This window comes from Leucopleurus acutus (genome assembly GCF_964270905.1).
Source record: "Leucopleurus acutus genome assembly, chromosome: 3".
Lineage (NCBI taxonomy): Eukaryota > Metazoa > Chordata > Mammalia > Artiodactyla > Delphinidae > Leucopleurus > Leucopleurus acutus.
Window position 1 is genome coordinate 144,104,740 of NC_139145.1, and position 21,351 is coordinate 144,126,090.

At 34.2% G+C, this 21,351-nt stretch overlaps 1 protein-coding gene across 5 annotated transcripts in view; it reads left to right on the plus strand.

Annotated features, from left to right (window-relative positions):
• RICTOR (RPTOR independent companion of MTOR complex 2) overlaps nucleotides 1-21,351 on the plus strand; it is a 127,646-nt gene that overhangs the window by 33,787 nt on the left and 72,508 nt on the right. For 4 of the 5 annotated variants that reach the window (XM_082837398.1, XM_082837400.1, XM_082837399.1 and 1 more), the window contains exons 4-6: nucleotides 12,681-12,745; nucleotides 13,831-13,962; nucleotides 19,652-19,715. In XM_082837398.1, coding sequence (XP_082693524.1) covers nucleotides 12,681-12,745; nucleotides 13,831-13,962; nucleotides 19,652-19,715 — 261 coding nt within the window. Of the gene's footprint in view, nucleotides 1-7,014; nucleotides 7,051-7,519; nucleotides 7,586-12,680; nucleotides 12,746-13,830; nucleotides 13,963-19,651; nucleotides 19,716-21,351 lie in introns of those variants that run through there. The other variant, XM_082837402.1, reaches the window with a different exon arrangement.

Consider the following 21,351-nt stretch of genomic DNA (forward strand, 5'->3'; position numbering starts at 1 on the left):
TTTGTGACCACAGGTGGGATAGGGAGGGTGGGAGGGAGGGAGACGCAAGAGGGAAGAGATATGGGAACACATGTATATGTATAACTGATTCACTTTGTTATAAAGCAGAAGCTAACACACCATTGTAAAGCAATTATACTCCAATAAAGATGTTTAAAAAAATAACCCTGTGTATATTTTCATTTTTATCAATGTAATGAAAGTCTTCAAATACATTTCTTCAGTGTGCTAGTCAGATAATAGCAAGTTTTTAAGACCTAGAGTTGTTCCACAGTTGCAAATGGCATCTCCTGGTTTCACTCCCTCTATTAAATTTCCCAGTTTTATGTCATCATTCTTCACCCAACCCTAATAATAATACGTCTTACCACTTGCCTAGATTTAACTGTTAAAAACAATTAGTAGAGGTTTTTGTCCTGTTTGGACTCATGGGTCCTGTCACAATCAGGTTGACATCTAGATATGTAGTTCCGAATCTCTTGACAACTGGGATTCTGAAAGTTGGGAATGAATGTAAGAATGGCAATGATTTCTGTTATTCCACTTTGGCACCAGAATGGGTACTAAAGCCATCTTAAAAATCTACAGTAGCACTATGCAGTAGACATATATGTGAGCCACATATGTAATTTTAAATTTCTAGTAGCCACACTAAAAAAAAGTAAAAGTGAAGTTATTTTAATATATATTTTCTTTAGTCCAGTATATCCACATTATTATCATTTTATGTAAGTATAAAATATTAATGAGATATTTAATATTTTTTCATGCTAAATCTTTGAAATCAAGTGTGTATGTTATGCTTATAGCACATCTCAATTCAGGCTAGCCATATTTCCATGTTCACAGCCACCTGTGTGTGGCTAGTAGCTACTAACCATAATGGACATTGTACATACAGAACTTTTTGGAATGGGAGTGGTTTAAACATCTATTTCTAGGAATCTGTTGGACACCTTTCTTTTTCCCTTGTCTATTCTCCATTTATTTCTATCTAGATCCCAGTTTCTCTAGGGTTAAGGTCAGTTGCCTTCTCTCCCTTTTTCCCTCCTCCATTTCTTTGTTTTTTGAGTTTTTCCCATAGTATTTCACTAAGTTGTTCCCTCCGCTTGGTCTCTCCTTGATTTGTGTTCTCCCAGTCTCTTCTCCGGTTTCTCCTTCCCTCTCCTCCTCCCCTTTTTTTTGTTTTGCCATATCCTTTGTTTACAGTTTTCATATTTCTCTCTGAAAAGGGCTTGTAGCAGCCCTCTTATATGCTGTTTTAAATTATTTATGGATTTAAAAATCAGATAAACATACTGGAATTTTTCTACAATATGAGGGACTAAACCTTGGGTCAGGGTGTGAGGGGCTGTTCAATTAGTAAAATCCATGAACATGAGACTTGATAAAAACTCACTTGGCTGCCTGGTGATACAGTGAGGAAAGCATGAACTTCAGATCAAGTAAATGGGGTCTTACAGCCCAGGTCTGACCCTAACAAGGCAGTCTTGGGCAGATTTCTTTACTCAGAGATAATTTTGCTGCGATTAGAAGCAAGGTGTCAGTACAGTGCCGGTACATAATATATACTCCATAACAGGTAATGCCTTACAATCTAGGGTTTGTTTTTTGTTTTCTTTTGCATTTTTTGCCACTTTTCAGGAATTTTTGTTGACTCTAAAAAGGTGAGTCTGCTTAATAGCTTGAGTTGCAGGTTGGTAAGCTGTTACTGTAACAGGGTTTTTCAACATGAGCAACATTGACGTATTGGGCCAGATAATTATTTGTTTTGGGAAGCTGTCTTGTTCATTGTAGTGTGTTTAGCTGCATCCCTGGCCTCTACCCACTAGATACCAGTAGCGCACCTCCACTAGTTGTCACAAGCAGAAATGTCTCAAAGCATTGCCGAATGTTTCCTAGGGGACAGAGTCATCCCCTAGGTGGTAAATAAAGGTCTGTAGGTTTTATTATAAAATTTCTCCAAACACCTAGCACAAAATAAATGCTTATTGAATTTAATCATAATATAATGTGTCTTTGAATTCCATTTTGTTAGCGAGCTACGCTAATAAATATTTACAGAGCTGGTATTCTTTTAAAATCTGTAAGTTCGTTAATTTACAGAGTAAAATTTATAAATTCTTAGAAATCTCTAAGAATAGCTCTATAGAATAAGAAAATAAGAAACAGGATTATGATTCCAGGAGACTGGTTAGACAGGAGTTAGTTGGTTACCCTTCACTGTTCCTATAATAGGTTATATGTGTGTCTACTAAATTTTATCTGCTCTTTTGTTATTATTTATTGTGTGTGACTATCTTATTAAACTGAGTTTATTAAATACAAGAAATATGTAGTATTTAATTTTTTACTCTTATATCCCTCTCTTCCCCAAATCCTGGCACATATCAAGTGTTTAATTAAAGGTATTGTATTACATTGGGATGATTTTGCAGTTTAAATAAGAGTTTTTGTTGTACTAGCATTTGTTTTGTTATTAAGTAACAAAACAAACTAGGATTAAATTAATTTAGTAGATCAGTGGGGCTAAAATGTTGTAGAGGGTGGCCTTTATCTACAGAATTAAACCTCCTTTTAAGGTATGAAGAGAGGGTGCTAGTGTTGTGATCCTAGAACCATGTGAATGTCACACACCCATGCTTGCCTTCTGACATCATTTCACTAGATAAAGTAATGTGTATAACAGGCTGCTGCTGAATATAATCTTAGTATTCTATTTTTAAAACTGACAACATGCTCATAATCTAAAGACCTGTTTTTAAAGATGAAAATATTTTAGCTCTTTTACATTTTAATGTTCTCTTTTCCTATATTTCTCATATATTAAAAGCTCCAGAGGAATCTTTATTTTGTTCTGTTTTTAAAAACTTCAAAATTATATAAGTTAAATATAAAAATTTAAATGGTACTAAACAATATATGGTAAAAAGTGAAATTCCTCTTTCACATCTCCTTCCCATCCACCTCCTTACCCTGACAAAAATACCGTTTCTCACAGGTAACCACTAGAAAGTATTTATTCTTCTCTGGTATAATTATAAATGTGTGTGTGTGTGTGTGTGTGTGTGTGTATTTCAGTGAGTTGTGAGAATTAAATAAGCTAAACAAAACGAAGTGTCTAATATAATGCTCAGTTTATTTACCATTTATTATATGTATACATAAAGGTTTTTTTCAATGAGATCTTGAGATTTATTGATTTGTAGTTTGTGTCTTTTCCACTTTCCAATATATCATAGAGTCCTTTATTTTCTATAAATGTAGATCTACTTTTTAGTAGCTGCTTATGTGTATTGATAGATGTATGTGTGTGTGCATATCCATCCATATGTATGTATATGTATGTGCATCAAAGTATACATACATATGCGTAATACATATACCGTAATTTATTTAATCATTCCATCATTAGAAAATAGAAGTTTTTCCTCCTTTTTGCATTTTAAATTAATGCATTCGTAACACTCTTGTGTACTGTCTTGTGTAGAATAGAATTTTAAAAGTGTAATTATTTAACCAAGAACATTTGTACTTTATATTTTAAAACCTACTTATAAATTGCCTTCTGAAAAGACTATGCTGTGGAATTCTAATTTGTGATAAGATTTTTTGAAGTTTGGATTATTCTTTCTGTTGCTCATTGAAGAGAACTGTTCAGTTAACCTTCAGAGCCATAAAAGTAACATGGGAATAGCATTTAACTGCCCAGTTTTAACTGATCATTATATATTTTTTAAAGTTAATAATTTTAATAAGCAGTTCAGACATTTCTATTACCTAGAGACGGTTTAGACTTATATTTTAACTTTGTCAGAATATAATATTGTTGATAGCCCCCTTTGATTATTTTAGTATTTGTAAGAAAATTCTGTGCATTAATGATAATAGATTGATGCTGCACATGGATTCTGATAGGCAAAATATACCAGTGACATGTTATCAAAACCTTTACCTCATTCATTTATTCATTCATATTATTTTTTGGCCATGCAATGCGGCATGCAGGATCTTAGTTCCGCAACCAGGTACTGAACCAGTGCTCCCTTCAGTGGAAGCGCGGAGTCTTAACCACTGGACTTCCAGGGAAGCCCCATACCCCATTTAAAAATAAGATATTATGTAACAGTATTTGTTTTGTTTATATTAAAAAAATTAAATTTAATAGTTACGCTCATAAAATAATTGAGGACTTCTTATGATATTGAATACTTAAGTTGGTTTATAAGTAACAAATGTAACAAACCTAATTCAACTGAGCTAAAGTATCCATAAAAGGAAGTTATTTACTCTCATGATGAGGAAGACCACATGTCAGGTCTTAATTTCAGGCAGAATGACCTAGAGGTTGAAAAAATGTTAATTGCATTCTGTCTCTCCATTTCTCAGCTCTTTTCTTTTAGGTTAGCTTCATCCTCAAACACTTTCCATATGACTAAGATACATCATATTTATAGCTTTCAGTCATAAAAGGAGAGGGTAGCCCTCTCTTACAACTTCTACATGAACTCTGGTCCTATTTAGTGACATTAAGCTAGGTATTGTGACTGATAGTCATAAAAACACATGGGGTGGGGAGTGACTGAACTCCAGTGAAATATGTGATGTCTAATAATTTAGCATTTTAAGTGACTGTTAGGATGCTAATTCTCACATTTTGAAAGGTCTTTAATGATTTCTAAGCATCAACAGTAATTTATTCTTAATATTAACAAACCTATGTGGTAGGGCAGGCATTGTTATAAGATAGAATTGAAGAAATTGCTACCTAATGATTGAAGGTTAATTAGTAATTCAGTCAGTAGTTGAGGCAGGATGAGATTCCCATTGTTTAAATTTACCAATTCAGCGTTCTTCTTGCTATTTCTGCCTATCTCTTTCCCAGAGTTGAGTTAAAGGGTTTCAGCTCAATATCAAAAAAACAAACAACCCAATCCAAAAATGGGCAGAAGACCTAAATAGACATTTCTCCAAAGAAGATATACAGATTGCCAATGAACACGTGAAAGGATGTTCAACATCATTAATCATTAGAGAAATGCAAATCAAAACTACAATGAGATATCATCTCACACCAGTCAGAATGGCCATCATCAAAAAATCTACAAACAGTAAATGCTGGAGAGGGTGTGGAGAAAAGGGAATCTTCTTGCACTGTTGGTGGGAATGTAAATTGATAAAGCCACTATGGAGAACAGTATGGAGGTTCCTTAAAAAACTACAAATAGAACTACCATATGACCCAGCAATCCCACTACTGGGCATATACCCTGAGAAAACAATAATTCAGAAAGAATCATGTACCACAATGTTCATTGCAGTTCTGTTTACAATAGCCAGGTCATGGAAGCAAACTAAGTGTCCATCAACAGGTGAATGGATAAGGAAGATTATGGCACATATATACAATGGAATATTACTGAGCCATAAAAAGAAATGAAATTGAGTTATTTGTAGTGAGGTGGATGGACCTAGAGTCTGTCATAGAGTGAAGTAAGTCAGAAAGAGAAAAACAAATACCGTATGTTAACATATATATGGAATCTAAAAAACAAACAGAAATGGTCATGAAGAACCTAGGGGCAAGACGGGAATAAAGACGGAGACCTACTAGAGAATAGACTTGAGGACACGGTGGGGGAGGGGTAGGCTGGGACGAAGTGAGAGGGTGGCATGGGCATATATACACTACCAAATGTAAAATAGATAGCTAGTGGGAAGCAGCCTCATAGCACAGGGAGATCAGCTTGGTGCTCTCTGACCACCTAGAGGCGTGGGAAAGGGAGGGTGGGAGGGAGACGCAAGAGGGAGTAGATATGGGGATGTATGTATATGTATAGCTGATTCACTTTGTTATAAAGCAGAAACACACCATTGTAAAGCAATTATACTCCAATAAAGATGTTAAAAAAAAAAAGAGTTAAAGGGTTTGATTTGTAGGGTTTGTTTATTTAAATCAGTAGATTAGTAAGGTAGTGAGTCAGTCAGTACAAAAATTTTTTATTAAAATAATTTATTCTTATTCCTAATATTTTGAAACTTAAGATGAACTGGTGATTAAAAGTGAAAGCATAATGTGTCTTTGATAATCGAAAATTTAGAATCTTATCAATGTCTTCTCTGATTTCTTTAAATTAAATCTTTATTTATTTATTTTTGGCTGTGTTGGGTCTTCGTTTCTGTGCGAGGACTTTCTCTAGTTGCGGCAAGCGGGGGCCACGCCTCATCGCGGTGCACAGGCCTCTCACTATCGCGGCCTCTGTTGTTGCGGAGCACAGGCTCCAGACGCGCAGGCTCAGTAGTTGTGGCTCACGGGCCTAGTTGCTCTGCGGCATGTGTGATCTTCCCAGACCAGGGCTCGAACCCGTGTGCCCTGCATTGGCAGGCAGATTCTCAAGCACTGCGCCACCAGGGAAGCCCTTCTCTGATTTCTTATTCCTGATATATGTGAATTACTTACATATAGAAAATTTAGTCTCTACTTGGGGTAATTCTAATTCAAAAGGGATATTTTCATTTAAGACTGATTAATAAGACCCCCTTCTATAATTCTGTAAACAATATGACAGCACAATTTAGCCACCATTGAAAGCATAGCCCTAATGTCTCTTACTGTCCCTGGAAAATAGGCAGATGATTATGACTAATATGCTGTGTTTCATTGCAAAGTGTTTTTTAGTTGTTACTGGTGATTTTCCAGTTTCCAACTGAGTGGACATTTTTCTCAGAAACATTTCTTGCAGTTCAAATACATTTATATTAGGTAGCAGAAAACGAAACTCCTTTCTAAATAATTTCCAAATTGTGTGTGCTTTTTGGAAATCATAGTAATAACTTTGAAAAAATTTTTACCTTTTCAACAAAACTGCTAATTATAGCAAATGTTAAATAGTGAACAGTTATACATTTTGTGATTTGAGAAGGGGAGTAATTTTGAAATTATGTTTCTCTGAATCTGTAGTTTTCTGCAAGGATATCTAAGTGTGAAAAAGAAAATTCAGGAAAAGAGAACCAAGTACATACTTAGGGGAGAAACTAACCCTTGACAGGGTAAGATTTTTTATACTTCTACATTTCAAAGCATTTCATTTTATTAACAAACTGTAGCAGAAGAAAGGAAACACTGCCTTTTTAGAAATGGAGTTGTTTTAAGAAAACATTTCTCCCATTTTAAAAGCACAGTATCTTATATGTTAATAATAGAAAAATGAAGCTTAGAATTTTTTTTTAAGTTTATGAATTAGAATACATCCAAGGTCTAAGTGATAACACCATGTTAAGGAGCCCTTTTCTTTTTCTTTTTCATTAATATATGGTACCATATAGTGACAGTGCTAGTAATCTGAAATATCTGGGGAATCTCAAATGAATACTAAATTATTTTTTAGTAGTGTAGTGATAAGGTTCTTTTTGTGTGTGTTTTAATCCTTTGAAATGGGCAATATTTGTATGTGTGTTTTTAGTTAGCTGTTCTGGGAAAAAAATAATAAATTCACTTACTCATTTTATGTGTTTATAGCCAGAGTGTGATTCTCCAAACTCTTGATTCATACCATTTTTGAGGCTGGAGAAATGAAATAAGATGGTAATGTTCAGTTATTCTATTTTTAAATCCATCCCCTGCCCCCATGTAAATTTTTTTTGTTTTTTGTTTTTTCTTTTCCCATGTAGATAATTTTAGTACTAAAGTACAGTCACATTTCATTGGGCTCTGGACTTAGACTGGTTTGGTTTGATTTCTGGCTTTACCACTTAATAGCTTTGTGGTGTTTGGAAGTCATATTACCATCTCTAGCCTCAGTAGTCTTTATTTACCAAAATATTACTTACTTTCTAGGGTTGACAAGATTAATAGTCAATAAATGCTACTTCTGTTGCTATTTATGAATACTGTACTGTATGTATAACCCTTCCCAGATTAGGTAAGTAATAGATATTCATTGTAAACATTTATAAAATACAGAAAAGCACAGAAAGGAAAATAAATCACCTATGATACTTCAATTTTTTTTCTTTCTTTCTTTATTTTGAATTTTAATTTTTTTTATGCAGCAGGTCCTTATTAGTGTACTTTCATTTTTTGATGTTAAAATGTTGATGTATAGACTTCTTTAAAAATGTATATATTTTTAAAAATGTATATCTTTTAGAATATTTTCCCTAACTCACCAATACATTATGCAGGTTATTTCTTGTGTTTCAGTATTATGTAATATTAACATCTGCATAAGGTTCCTCCTTTATGAACATTTTGTTTCTAGTTCCTTATTATTGTAAATTATGTCTTAAGGATCTTGTGCTTGAACCTACTTTATATTTTAAGTTATTAATATAAATCACCAAAAGCAGGTCCTGATTTTGGTGCATTTTTCCAATTTATTTTACAATATGTGTTTAGTTTATAATTCCATCAACAGTGCATTTTCTTATCTGGTATAATCATGTTAAAAAACAGTTTCTTGCCAGTTTGGTAAGCTTTATTTAAATGGCATTTTCCAATGTATTTGATTCAGATTTTAGGAAATAGGAAATATGTCATGTTTATTTATCAGTTTTATTTCTTCAATAAATTCTCTGTGCATTTTATTTGCCTCTTCTGATAAATCTTTCTGCAGTTTGTTTAGACTTTCACATTATAAGGTCCTGCCCATATTACTTTGCTGTGAGGGTGGAGTGTTACGAGCTGAATTGTGCTCCATCCTCCACCCCCTGCCCCCAAGTTTGTTTGTTGAAGCTCTATCCCAGTACCTCAGAATGTGTCTCTATTTGGAGGTAATTCCGTTAGAGAGGTAATTAAGGTAAAATGGAATTATATGGGTGGTCCCTAATCCAATATGACTGATGTACTGATAAGAAAAGATAAAGACACAGACACACATAGAGGAAAGATCATGTGAAGACACACAGAGAGATGATAACCATCTACAGGCCAAGGAACGAGGCCCTCAGAATAAAGAAACTCTGTCAAGACACCTTGATATTGGACTTCTAGCATCCAAAATCATGAGAAAATAAATTTCTGTGTTACAAGCCACCAGATTTGCTGTATTTGTCGCAGCAGCCCTAGCAAACTAATATAGGGCCTAAACCTTTTGCCTATTATGTTTTTCCAATTTTTTTTTTTTTTTTTTTTTTTTTTTTGCGGTACGTGGGCCTCTCACTGATGTGGCCTCTCCCGTTGCGGAGCACAGGCTCCGGACGCGCAGGCTCAGCGGCCATGGCTCACGGGGCCCAGCCGCTCCGCGGCATGTGGGATCTTCCCGGACCGGGGCAAGAACCCGTGTCCCCTGCATTGGCAGGCGGACTCTCAACCACTGTGCCACCAGGGAAGCCCTCCAAATATTTTTGACTAATATGTTATTTAACTTTTAATTTTAGGTATGCCATTGGTTTTCTAGAGGTATAGAAATTTTCCTGTCTTGTCCCAAAGCTTAGGAAATCTTACATTATTATTATTTTTTAAACATCTTCATTGGAGTATAATTGTTTTACAATGGTGTGTTAGTTCTATTGATATACGTATGTATAAAAAGTCTCATCCTTCTCAGTATTTAAGTACTTTCAACATTGTATAACAATACAATAAAAACAAATAAAAATTTTTTCATACTCTTTGACACTCTAAACCTTCTTTGTTTATCATATTTCAGAATTTTAAGGAATTTATAAGAATACCAGTATAATCATTTTGGATAAAGGCCTGTGAAGGAAAGCTTTTTAGCTTGTTTTGCCTATTTACCTATTTACACAGCAGTTTCCTGCCACATAAAGTGATCATTTTTATAGTCTTTTCCCCTGCTGTGAAAATGTTACAGTATCTGAGGGTTCCTGTATTCCTATCCCCTACCCTGTTCTATTTGCAACATCTTTCTTTTTTTTTTTTTTTTTTTGCCTCTGAAGAAGAAATTGGGCAGGAAGTTTTACAAGGATCCTACCAATAGAACAGTGAGTTTATATCATTAGTTTTTTTGCTACAATATTGTGCTTTTCACAGAGGCAGATGTGCTGGTCACTTTGGTTGGTTTTTAACTTCATAACTTCATACTGAGGAAGAGTAATAACAGCACTTGAAGACCCTTCTGATCCTTCATGTTAATGAAATGATCAACTTTCTCTTTAATCCTTTTCAGTTAGGCCCAATAAATAACTTGCGAAGCTTTATGTAACTTTTAGATAAAAGTCAGTTTTCAAAACTCGCACTAGATCAACATGATATGTTGTCATCCAGGTGGGGTGCAAATAGCTAGTATTAGATCAGTATTCTTAATAAAAAAAAAAAAAGGAAAGCCTGTTTGAAGGCATCAGGCAACTATTCTGGCTGTAAGTGGGATAGGAACCAAGACTTCAGAGAAGAGAGAATCTTGTGGAGATGATCTAACTTCTCCAGCAACATTTACCTGGGGGATACTGGCTAATGTGGAATGTGGACAGGAAGCTAAATATTTAGACTATAGTCCCAGGAGTACTATTGCTGAAACATGGGAAAAACAGCACAGAGCTTTTGATGGAGACCATCAAATGGGAGAAATCAAGTAAAAGGAGATTCTCCCCTCAGTACATTTATTTGTTGAATCCTGGGATGGGAAATATAAAATCCTAAGCAGAAAATCTTTGAAAATCAGGGTGGACTTTCTAGTGTTTTTATAAAACAAAAATGAGACATGTCATCCTCTTGAGATTGGTCCCCTGAACAACAAGGTTTCAGTTGAAACCTGGGGGAAAAACCATAGGTAGACTGAGTATTACCAGGGCAGCAGCCTAATATGGACTCACCATTGTCTATTGGCCTGACAAAGAAAAGGATGAACGCTTTGTGGAGAAAGATAACATAGTCAGGAATCTCAACGCTTTGTGGAGAAAGATAACGTAGTCAGGAATCTCTGCAAGTTTTTATGTACAAAGATTATAGGATCCACCAAAAGACAGGACTACATGACCAGAACAAATGGAAAAACAGATAATAAAAACAAACTCAGAGATTATCTACATCATTCATTCCATTTAGATGATAAGCACTTTAAATATTTAAAATGTAGTTAATATATCAAGAAAATAGAGGAAACTGTGGAGAAAATAGGTGAAAAAAGATTTTTTCATTATGATATTGGATGTGTACAAAGTTAAATGGAAACATGATAGGTAAAATTAAAAATTCACTAGGTAGGTATAATAGAAGATTAGACTTATCAGAAGATAAATAAATAGGAAATACCCAGCTGAAGGACAGAAAAAAAAGAGAAAGGAGAAAACAGAAAAGAGGACTTAGAGATTTGTGGTATACACTAAAAGATTGAACATTTGAATTACCAGAAAAAGAGGAGAGAGAATTGGGCAAAACTGCTTTTGAAGAGATACAGAATTTTCTAAAACTGATAAAATGTATCAACCTAGAGATTTGGAAATTTCTGTTTTCCCTAAGCAGGGATGCAAATAAAACCACCCTTGAACAGCAAGAGTGCTGAAATCAAAGATAAAAAAATCTTGAAAGGAGTCTGACCAAAAAGGATAAGACCTTCAAAGGAGCCAACAGTAAGACTCATATCATACTTGTCAACAAACAATGGAAGCCATCTTGAAATTGTTTTAAGAAAAGAGCAAACCTAACAATTTATATAAATCCAGCAAAATGTCCTCCAAAAACATAAGTGGGAAAAAATCATTTCTGGACAAACAAAAACCAAGAAAATCCATTGCCAGCAACCTTGGCTATAGAACAAATGAAGATACCAATAAAACAGATCAACAACAATGAACTGAGGATTCTTTAGGCAGAAGAGAGAACATCCCATAAAGGTACCACTGGAGTGAAGAGTAATGGAAGTGGTGAATTTGAGAGTAAATATAAATTGATATTGACTAAATATTAACTAAAAATAAAAATAATGTCTTGTGGGGCTTAAAAGATAGAAAAAACAAAAAGTGAAAGGTGAGAGGAGTAAATGGAGTTGAAGTATTGGGGTCTCATATTATTGAGAACATGGTAAAGTAGTAATTTCTGTTAGACTGTAATAAGTCAAAAATGCATGTTGTAATCTCTGTGGTAACCACTAAAAGAATATAGTTTTTTTTCCCATAGATTTATTATTTATTTTATTTATTTTTGGCTGTGTCAGGTCTTAGTTGCAGCATGTGGGATCTTCATTGAGGCCTGCGGGATCTTTTGTTTCAGCGCGCAGGCTTCTCTCTAGCTGTGGCGTGTGGGTTTTCTCTTCTGTGGTTGTGGTGCGTGGGCTCTGTAGTTTGCAGCATGTGGGCTCTAGTTGAGGTGCGTGAGCTCAGTAGTTGTGGCGCGCAGGCTTAGTCGCCCCGTGGCATGTGGGATCTTAGTCCCCTGACAAGGGATCGAACCCATGTCCCCTGCATTGCAAGGCGGATTCTTTACCACTGGATCACCAGGGAAGTCCCAGGAATAGTTTTTAAAACAGTAAGAGTATGGAGGGGGAAAAAAGAATAATAAAAAACAGCTGGTTAATTCAGACAAAGGCAAGAAACCTAGAACTGTCAGGTCAAATAAACGATAAGATGATAGAAATAAGTCATATTTAGACAGTAGAATCATATATTTTTCAAAATTTTATTAGAGAAAAATACCTTTTTATTCCAGTCTAAAAAGGTAATGTATGTAAATAAGCAAAAATACATGCTTATGTTTATGCATACTTGTTTTGTTTTTCTGACAGCTGCTTTGTGATATTGGCCACAATGAAGAAAAACTGGGTTTTAACTATGAAGATATCATAATTTGGTAAGTATAGTTCAGTTGCCTTCCTCATCCCTTCTGAATTTTAGTAATTTCAGTTTTAGTAATTTTAAACTAAAAATAGAGTATAACACCTTGTTTTGATTTTATAGAAACAGTTGTTTGAATGTTAGAAAAATTCAGGATCTCCAGCATTTTTAACTGTTATCCTATTGTTCTTACTGATATTTTGTAATTATCAAATATAAAGAACCAAAGCTAATGTTTTCGAAAAGTACTTGGACTTCTACAGTCTAAACTTCTAAGTTAAATCGCAGAATAAAAGTTCTCATATTATTCCCAAGAGCAAGAAGAACCTGTACAGTTATCTCTAGATCTCACCTAAGACACAGTGTGCTATGGCAAACTTGATTTGCTCAAGCCCACGAGAGGCTTAATGTTACAGTTTCATAGCCATCGTTTTGGCATCGTTTAAAATTGGTATAGGGCTTCCCTGGTGGCGCAGTGGTTGAGAGTCCACCTGCCGATGCAGGGGACACGGGTTCTTGCCCTGGTCTGGGAAGATCCCACATGCCGCAGAGCGGCTGGGACCGTGAGCCGTGGCTGCTGAGCCTGCGCGTCCGGAGCCTGTGCTCCGCAACGGGAGAGGCCACAACAGTGAGAGGCCCGTGTACCGCAAAAAAAATAAATAAATAAAAAATAAAATAAAATAAAATAAAATTGGTATAAGTAGTTTCTTCCTACTGTCATTTTAAAGTATTTTTATTTATTGGTTTAAACCAATGATTCTTTGGGAGAAGTGAAACAAGTAGGTCGAGGGGGATAGACTGTAGAGGCATATGTGATACAGCTTGAAAAAGGCATATTTAATTTCCCACTGTTTATATAAAATAAACTACAGAAGGTAGAACAAAACTCTTAACATTTTCTTGATTGGTAGGAATATACCAAGGAGACAAAAATTAAAAAATAACGTTAGTGAAGTTCCATGGCTTACAGTGAATGATTTTTATATATGTAAAATGACAAGTAGCTTTGCTTATTTCAACTGAAGAAGGATTTGGTATCATAATTTTATGTGTATTTGAAACTCATGCAGCAAGACTTTTTGTTTGTTTGTTTTCATATAGCTTGCGGTTAGCTTTATTGAATGAAGCAAAAGAAGTGCGGGCGGCAGGGCTACGAGCTCTTCGGTATCTCATCCAAGACTCCAGTATTCTGCAGAAGGTGCTAAAATTGAAAGTGGACTATTTAATAGCTAGGTAATTTTCTTAGAGCTCCCTATGTTTTTATATGTTTTTTAAAATCGTGTATTAAGTTTTAGCATACCTACCATAAAGTATACATATTTTTAGTGTAAAGCCTGATAATTTTTACAGGTAGATACGACCAATTACCCTATTATCCTGAGTAAGATATGGAACATTTTCAGCATCCCAATCAAGTTCCCTTGTGTCCCCAGTCAGTAGGAAACATTACTCTGACCTTTTTCATCCTAGACTAGTTTTTCCTATTCTTGAGTATCATATATTGGAAGTATACATTACTCTTTTCTTTCCTCAGTGTTATCTGTGAGATTTATCCATGTTGATTTAAAAAAAAAATTTCTGTGTAGTATTTTATGTTGTGAATAGAGCACAATTTATTTAATCCATTCTGTTGATTTTTTTCTTGGTTGTTTTCAGTGTTTGGCTATTTTGAATAAAGCTGCCCTGAACATTCTTGCACAAGTCTGTTGGTGGACGTGTGCACTCATTTCTCTTAGGTATATATGTAGGAGTGGAATTGCTGGGTGATAAGTTTTATGTTTATTTAACTTTAGTAGTTACTGCCTAACAGTTTTCCAAAGTGATTGTACTGATTTACACTCCTACCAGAAATGTTTGAGAGTTCCAATCCCTCCACATCCTCATCAGCATTTGCTCTTTTCAGTTTTTAATTATACCCTTTTCTGCTGTGGTTTTCATTGTGAGTTTCATTGTGGTTTTAATTTCTGTTTCCCTTTCATTTGCTTGCTGACTATTTGGATATCCTCTTTATCTTTTGCTCATTTATAAATTGGATTGTCTATCTTTTTGCGTAGGAGTTCTTGGTATCTTCTGGATATGATTCCTTTCCAGTATATGTATTGAGAATTTCTTCTCCAAGTCAGTCTACCTTGTCTTCTTACTCTTCTTAATTAATAAAATCCAATATAGCAGTCTTTTATTTTATAGTTAATGTTTTTGGTCTCTTTGGACGATAATATCCTATTTTTTCTTCTAAAGTTTTTATTCCGTATATGTTGAAATAGGTGTTAGGTCACAATTCATTTTTATCAATATCCAATAAATATTAGAGGCATTTAGTGCAAAGATTCTCCTTTCATGTCTAAATTAGTTTCATTTTTGTTGTAAGTCAGGTAACTGATAAGTATGTTTCTGGTTTTGCTTTCCCTATTCTCTTTGTTTGGTCTATTTGTCTATTCTTGCTCCATTTTCTCCCTGTCTTAAATGACTGCATCTTGACAGTAAGTGTTGATATGTATTAGTATAAGTCCTCCAGCTTTTCCTCTATTTTGGGTTCTGTATTTCCATGTGAATTTTAGAAAATCAACTTGTCCATTTCCATAAAACTTTCCGGGATATCTATAGTAATTGCATTGAAGCTCTGTGTTAATTTGGGGTGAATTGATATCATAATAATATCGAATCTTCCAAACCTTTATTTATTTGGACCTTTAATTTCTCTCAACATTTTGTAGTTTTCTATGCAGAGAGGTCTTGCACATATTTGTTAGGTTTATCGTAAGGCATTTATTAGATATAGTATTAATGTAATTAAAATTTTTCTTTTTCATAGTTTTTGCTGCTAATATATAGAAAAATAATTGTAAGTTTTAATGTTTTTGTATATTCTTATCTCGGTGATCTGACTAAATTCACTTTTTAATTCTGATTGTTTTTAAGGTTATTTTAGAGTTTCTGTGTACATTAGCATTAATTGCAAATGATGACTCTTTTATTTCTTCCTTCCCAATCCTTATATTTTTCTTTTCCTCACCATATCTCACTGGTTAGAATATTGCACTGACTAGAAATGGTAATTGGATAACTATGTTTTGCTCCTGAGCTCAAGTTGAAAGTGTTCAGTATTTTGCCATTATTTATGATACTTGCTGTAGACTCTTAGTGGATTTCTTTATATTCCTTGTTTGCGTTCCTGAAGTAAACACCACTTTTTAATGATGTCTTTTTATTTCACATATAACTGTATTGGGTTTGCTAATATTCTGTGGAAAAATTTTTGCAGTTATGTTTATGAGAGGTATTGGCCTATATTTTTCCATTGTTCTAATATTCATTTTGGTTTTGGTATCAAGAGTATGTTTATAAAACAACTAAGGAAATGTTACCCCCTTTTTATATTCTCTGGAAGAATTTATGTAAGAACTTATGTAAGATATTGCTTTTTACCTTACATGATTAGTAGAGTTCACCGGCGAATCTGTCTGGTCCTAGGGTTTTCTTTTTTAGGAAGTTTTAATATCATGGACTCAATTTTTTTTTATTTTGTCTGCATTGGGTCTTTGTTGCTCCACGTGGGCTTTCTCTAGGTGTGGTGAGCGGGGGCTACTCTTCATTGTGGTGCATGGGCTTCTCATTGCAGTAGCTTCTCTTGTTGCGGAGCATGGGCTTTAGGCATGTGGGCTTCAGTAGTTGCAGCACGTAGGCTCAGTAGTTGCAGTGCATGGGCTCTAGGGCACGAGGGCTTCAGTAGTTGTGGCACATGGGTTTAGTTGCTCTGCGGCATGTGGGATCTTCCCGGACTAGAGCTCGAACCCGTGTCTCCTGCATTGGCAGGTGGATTCTTAACTACTGCGCCACCAGGGAAGTCCCCCTGTCAGTTCTTGCTTTATATATTTTGAAACTTTGTTATTGCATTCATATTTAGAATTGTTAAACCTTCTCATTGGGCTAATCCTTTCCTGGTTATGAAATGTTTCTCTTTATTCCTAGTAATACTTCTTTTATGAGTGTTCATGTTATCTAATGTTAATATAGCTATACTAACTTTATTTTATTTAGGGTTTGCACAATATATCCTCTTCAGTCCTTTCACTTTCTTTTTTTTTGTTCTTACATTTAAGTTTCTCTCCCGTTAACATCATATAGATTTTTTTAAATCTAGTTTGACCATCTTTGTCTTCTAATTGGATTAGACTATGTCTAGTGGTTTTTTATATGCAGGTTCTATGTGCTTTATCTAATGTAATTATATTTATGAGTTTGTCATCTTGCCATTAGTTTTCTCCTGTATTTGGCTTTGCTGTCTTGCTGTTCATATGCTATTTGTCACGTCTGTTCTTTGGTCTTGCATTGCTCCTTTTTTGTTTCTTTGGGAATAATCAAGAATTTTTTTCCTCTTCTGTTAATGTCTTGGTTTTAAAGCCTTTTCTTCTATTAGCAGTTGCCCTAGAGATTACATTTATCCTTGATATGTTAAGGTTTACCATTTTTATTACAGCCAGAACAATGCAGGAAACCTCTTCCATCTTGACCACCAGCTCCCCTCTGCCTTATTTCTACATATATTTGTAACCCCATAGGATAGTCCTGTTATTGTATTAAATTGGAACTAGTGATATTTACTTATGTTATTTACCCGTTCCAATATTCTTCCTTCTTACATTTCCACCCTTTTATCTTGGGTCACTTTCTTGAATTTCCTTTACTATTTTCTCATAGTGTAGGTATACTGAAGTTGAATTCTCTCATATTTTATTTGTCTATAAATCCTCTATTTCCCTTCCCATTTGAAGGGTATTTTTTTGACCAGTTACTATTTTTCAATGCTTTAAATAAGTTATTGTCTTCTGGATTTTGTTTTTTTTTTTGTTGAACAGTAAGTTGTCTCTTCTTGTTGCTTCTTTTTCTCCTTTGGCTACTTTAAAGGTTTTTTTTCCTGTTACTTTCTCTCCTATCCCCTGGTACTCCAGCTATAGAGTGCTGAATCTGTTCACTGTGCCACATGTCTAGTGCCCTTACTGTATTTTCAATCTTTGTTGTTGTTAATCTTTGTGCTTCAGTGTTGTTACTTTCTACTTACATGTTTGTTTTTTCTTTGCGGTACGCGGGCCTCTCACTGTTGTGGCCTCTCCCGTTGCGGAGCACAGGCTCCGGACCACAGGCTCAGCGGCCACGGCTCACGAGCCTAGCCGCTCCGCGGCATGTGGGATCTTCCCAGACCGGGGCAAGAACCCGTGTCCCCCGCATCAGCAGGCGGACTCTCAACTACTGTGCCACCAGGGAAGCCCTCAGTCTCTTGAATTTTTAATTTCAGTTATTGTATTTCTGTGATTTATATTTTACTCTTACTTAGACATTCTAGGTCTCTGCTTTATTTTCTTGAGCATAATAATCATAGTTATTTATGACAGTTCCAGTATGTGAATCACCTGTGTTCTGTTTCTATTATCATTTTCTTTTCTTGGTTTTTGGTTACTCAACCCTTTGTTTGTTTTAAAGCATACCTCATATTATATGTGATTGGATGTGAACATTGTATGTTAAAAGTTTTTGGCTCTGGATCATGTTATTTTTGGAATGTTGGCTTATCACACTGATTGTGTTAAAATTTGTTTTTTTTTTCCTTTGCCTTTGCTCTAGGAAGTGGCTATATGGAGTCTCAAGTGAAAATGTAGATATTTAGCAGAACCTCTTCATCCCGAGCAGCCTTGAGCCCTAACATCTTTCTTAGAATATTATGTACCTGCTAAAATTTCTGCTCAGTTCCTTGGCTTCTCAGCAGTAGCTTTTTGCTTGGTTTCTTGGACTTTAACTCTGCATTCGTACAACATAGAAATTGGCAAGTGCATTGGAAAGGGGATGGCACGCAGATTCTTCCTTATACTCCTATTTTCTTTTCTTTGAGATTTTTTCCCCTCAAGTCCCAGCCACTTTGGTTGCCCTAAAGTTCAGTCTGTCTCTCCAGTACAGGAAGATTTTTGCTTTCTTTTAGGATTCTGTTCCCCTAAAACTGGGGCTTGGCAGGTGTCCCCAGGGACAAAGCCTGAGTGGATATGGAGCTTGTGCTTCTCTTTCCAGGGATTATTATCCATTGCCCTTTTAACAGTTGCTTTACAAAGTACTATATTTAGCCTTTATAGTTATTTTTGGCAGGAGGATTGGTCTGATCTGTTGTGGCCAGAAATGAAATTATATGTCTATTTGCTTCTTATTAAAGTTGTTTTAGATTAATTATATTCAGATAGCAGAAATGCTTTTGAATAGCGAACTATCTATGTATTGATATATAAAGTATTGATTAGAATTGTGAACTGTCTAAACATAAGTAAAAATGAATTATTCTTCCACATATACCAAAGACTCTTTAGAAATTGAATAATTTAGTAAATTTTATAGAGAAATGTCAGTTAAGTGATATATGAGCATTAACTTTTGAAGTACAGTCACATTTCAAATTATATTTTGGTAAAATAGAATTATTGTGGCTAATATAAGACTTTTAACTTAGTTATAACGTAAAATTTAGGCTCTGGTTAAAATCACAATTAAACTGAAACATAGGCTTGGAAATATTTCTCCTTCACAATTTTAATAAAGTATCTGTGAACTTTATCAAAGATAGGTGAATATTTTTTCAGTAGATTTCTGATATTTTGCTTTATAAATATGTTTATTATTTCTGTATAGATATATATAATTCTATAAATTGCTTACTGTATTCTTCTTTCCTGGAGTTTTAAGTGAAATAGTTTTGAAATGTTTTATTATAATAAGTATTTATCACTAGAGATATTAAATAAGTATTTGCTGGTACTGAAAAATAACTTGTATTAACATTTACAAATACTATATTGACATGAACATGGGTCTGATCATGGTATTATACAAAAAAATTGTTTAATAGGATTTTTATCAATAATTAAATATTTTATGTATTATTTAGGTGCATTGACATACAGCAGAGCAACGAGGTAGAGAGGACACAAGCACTTCGATTAGTCAGAAAGGTAGGCTCTATGTCTGAGAGTAAAGGCAGATTTATGATTTTCATGTTAAGCATTTTACATTTTTAGATTTAGACTGTGAAATCTTTCTATTAAAATTGAAAGACTGAATTCTCATTAAACATTTTTATTTTGTTAAAATTATATGAGTTAAATAAGTATTAAAACTTCAAGATAAGCATAAATATGTTGTGTAATTATTCTATGTGGGTATAGCTAGGTCAGTATTTTTTATAAAATGTTTATTGTAAAGAATATTTCTTCCTGCAGTAGGCATATAAATGAAATTACTGCTTTTATATGTTATTGGAGAAAGAGGATTACTTGCCCCCAACCCTTATTTTTTCTTAATTATATGCTTGGAGTTAATTCTATTAAATGAATGTCAAAAATAATTACAGGCTGATTGTTTTGAAGATGAATTTGGATACATCAGTAGGCACTTGCAATAAACAATTCAGGCCATTGTACGGGATAAAAGGTCAAAATCTAAACTCTCCAAGAGAGGGTGTTGAGGATAATCCATAATGCTTCTAATGAGAGAGGCCTTCCAGCAGTTTTTTTATTGTTATTTAATGTGATGTGATGCCCTAATGGCAGAGGAATAGAGTAAACTGAGAGTTAATTTGGTTAGGGTACAGTTTGTGTAAGAATTTTATCATGTTTCATCATAAAGTATCATGTTTCATCTTAAAAATTCATAAAACTGATGCAGTATATGTTTGTTTTAATGTAAAAACATCTAAGATTATTTAACAGTTAACTTTTTTAGCTCTTCTCCTTTTTTCCCACCTTTGAATACAGTGCATGCTCCAGAATTGCAGACTGTTGAGTTTGTGCATTAACTAGATCTCCTCTTTTTCCTTTTTCTTCCAGTTGTTCAGCTTATGGTTAGTAATAGTACCCACAGGTGAGCATAGTAAGGAAGAAGTAAATGGATGAGTTGTCTTAAAAGAAGTTTGCAGTTCTAGTTAAGAGTGATATTGGAGATAGATTTAAAAAATGTTTGTTATAGGGTAAATTGTTATGTTGGCACCGTGATTTGACTCTTCATATTTAAATATAAAAATTAGGTTTATGATTTTTACTTATACATACAACCTCTTCTACTGCATGATTTTGAGAATTCAAGATAAGAAAACAAAATTTGTTTCTGAAGAACCTAGAATAACTCTTTGGTTATTTGAGTTATATATATGTCAGTATTTATCATACTAGGAATTAAAAGTGAGAAATTTAAAAATATATTAACATATTAAAAAATAACAAACTCATTACAAGTAAACATAAATAACATATTTTTATAAAAATAACTATATTTTCCAAAAATAAAGTTAATGAGTAGAGTGGCATTATTTTAGATTTATACAAATTTCTGTAGTGTTTGTCCTGATAGAAGGTACCTGGATTGTCATATTTGCTTTTGTATTCAGTCTCTTGTGATTTCACATGCAGTGGAGCCTCTGGAAAACTTCCATATGTACTTGTGAGAGTAAAAAAGACAAATAATGTCTTTGAATTACTACGAAAATAGTTTTCACTTTGCAGAATCTGAAAATATCCTCAGGACCCTCAGTTTTCTGGACCACACTTTGAGAGTTGCTGCCTTAGAAACTGTGTTCAGATGAAAAAAGAACCC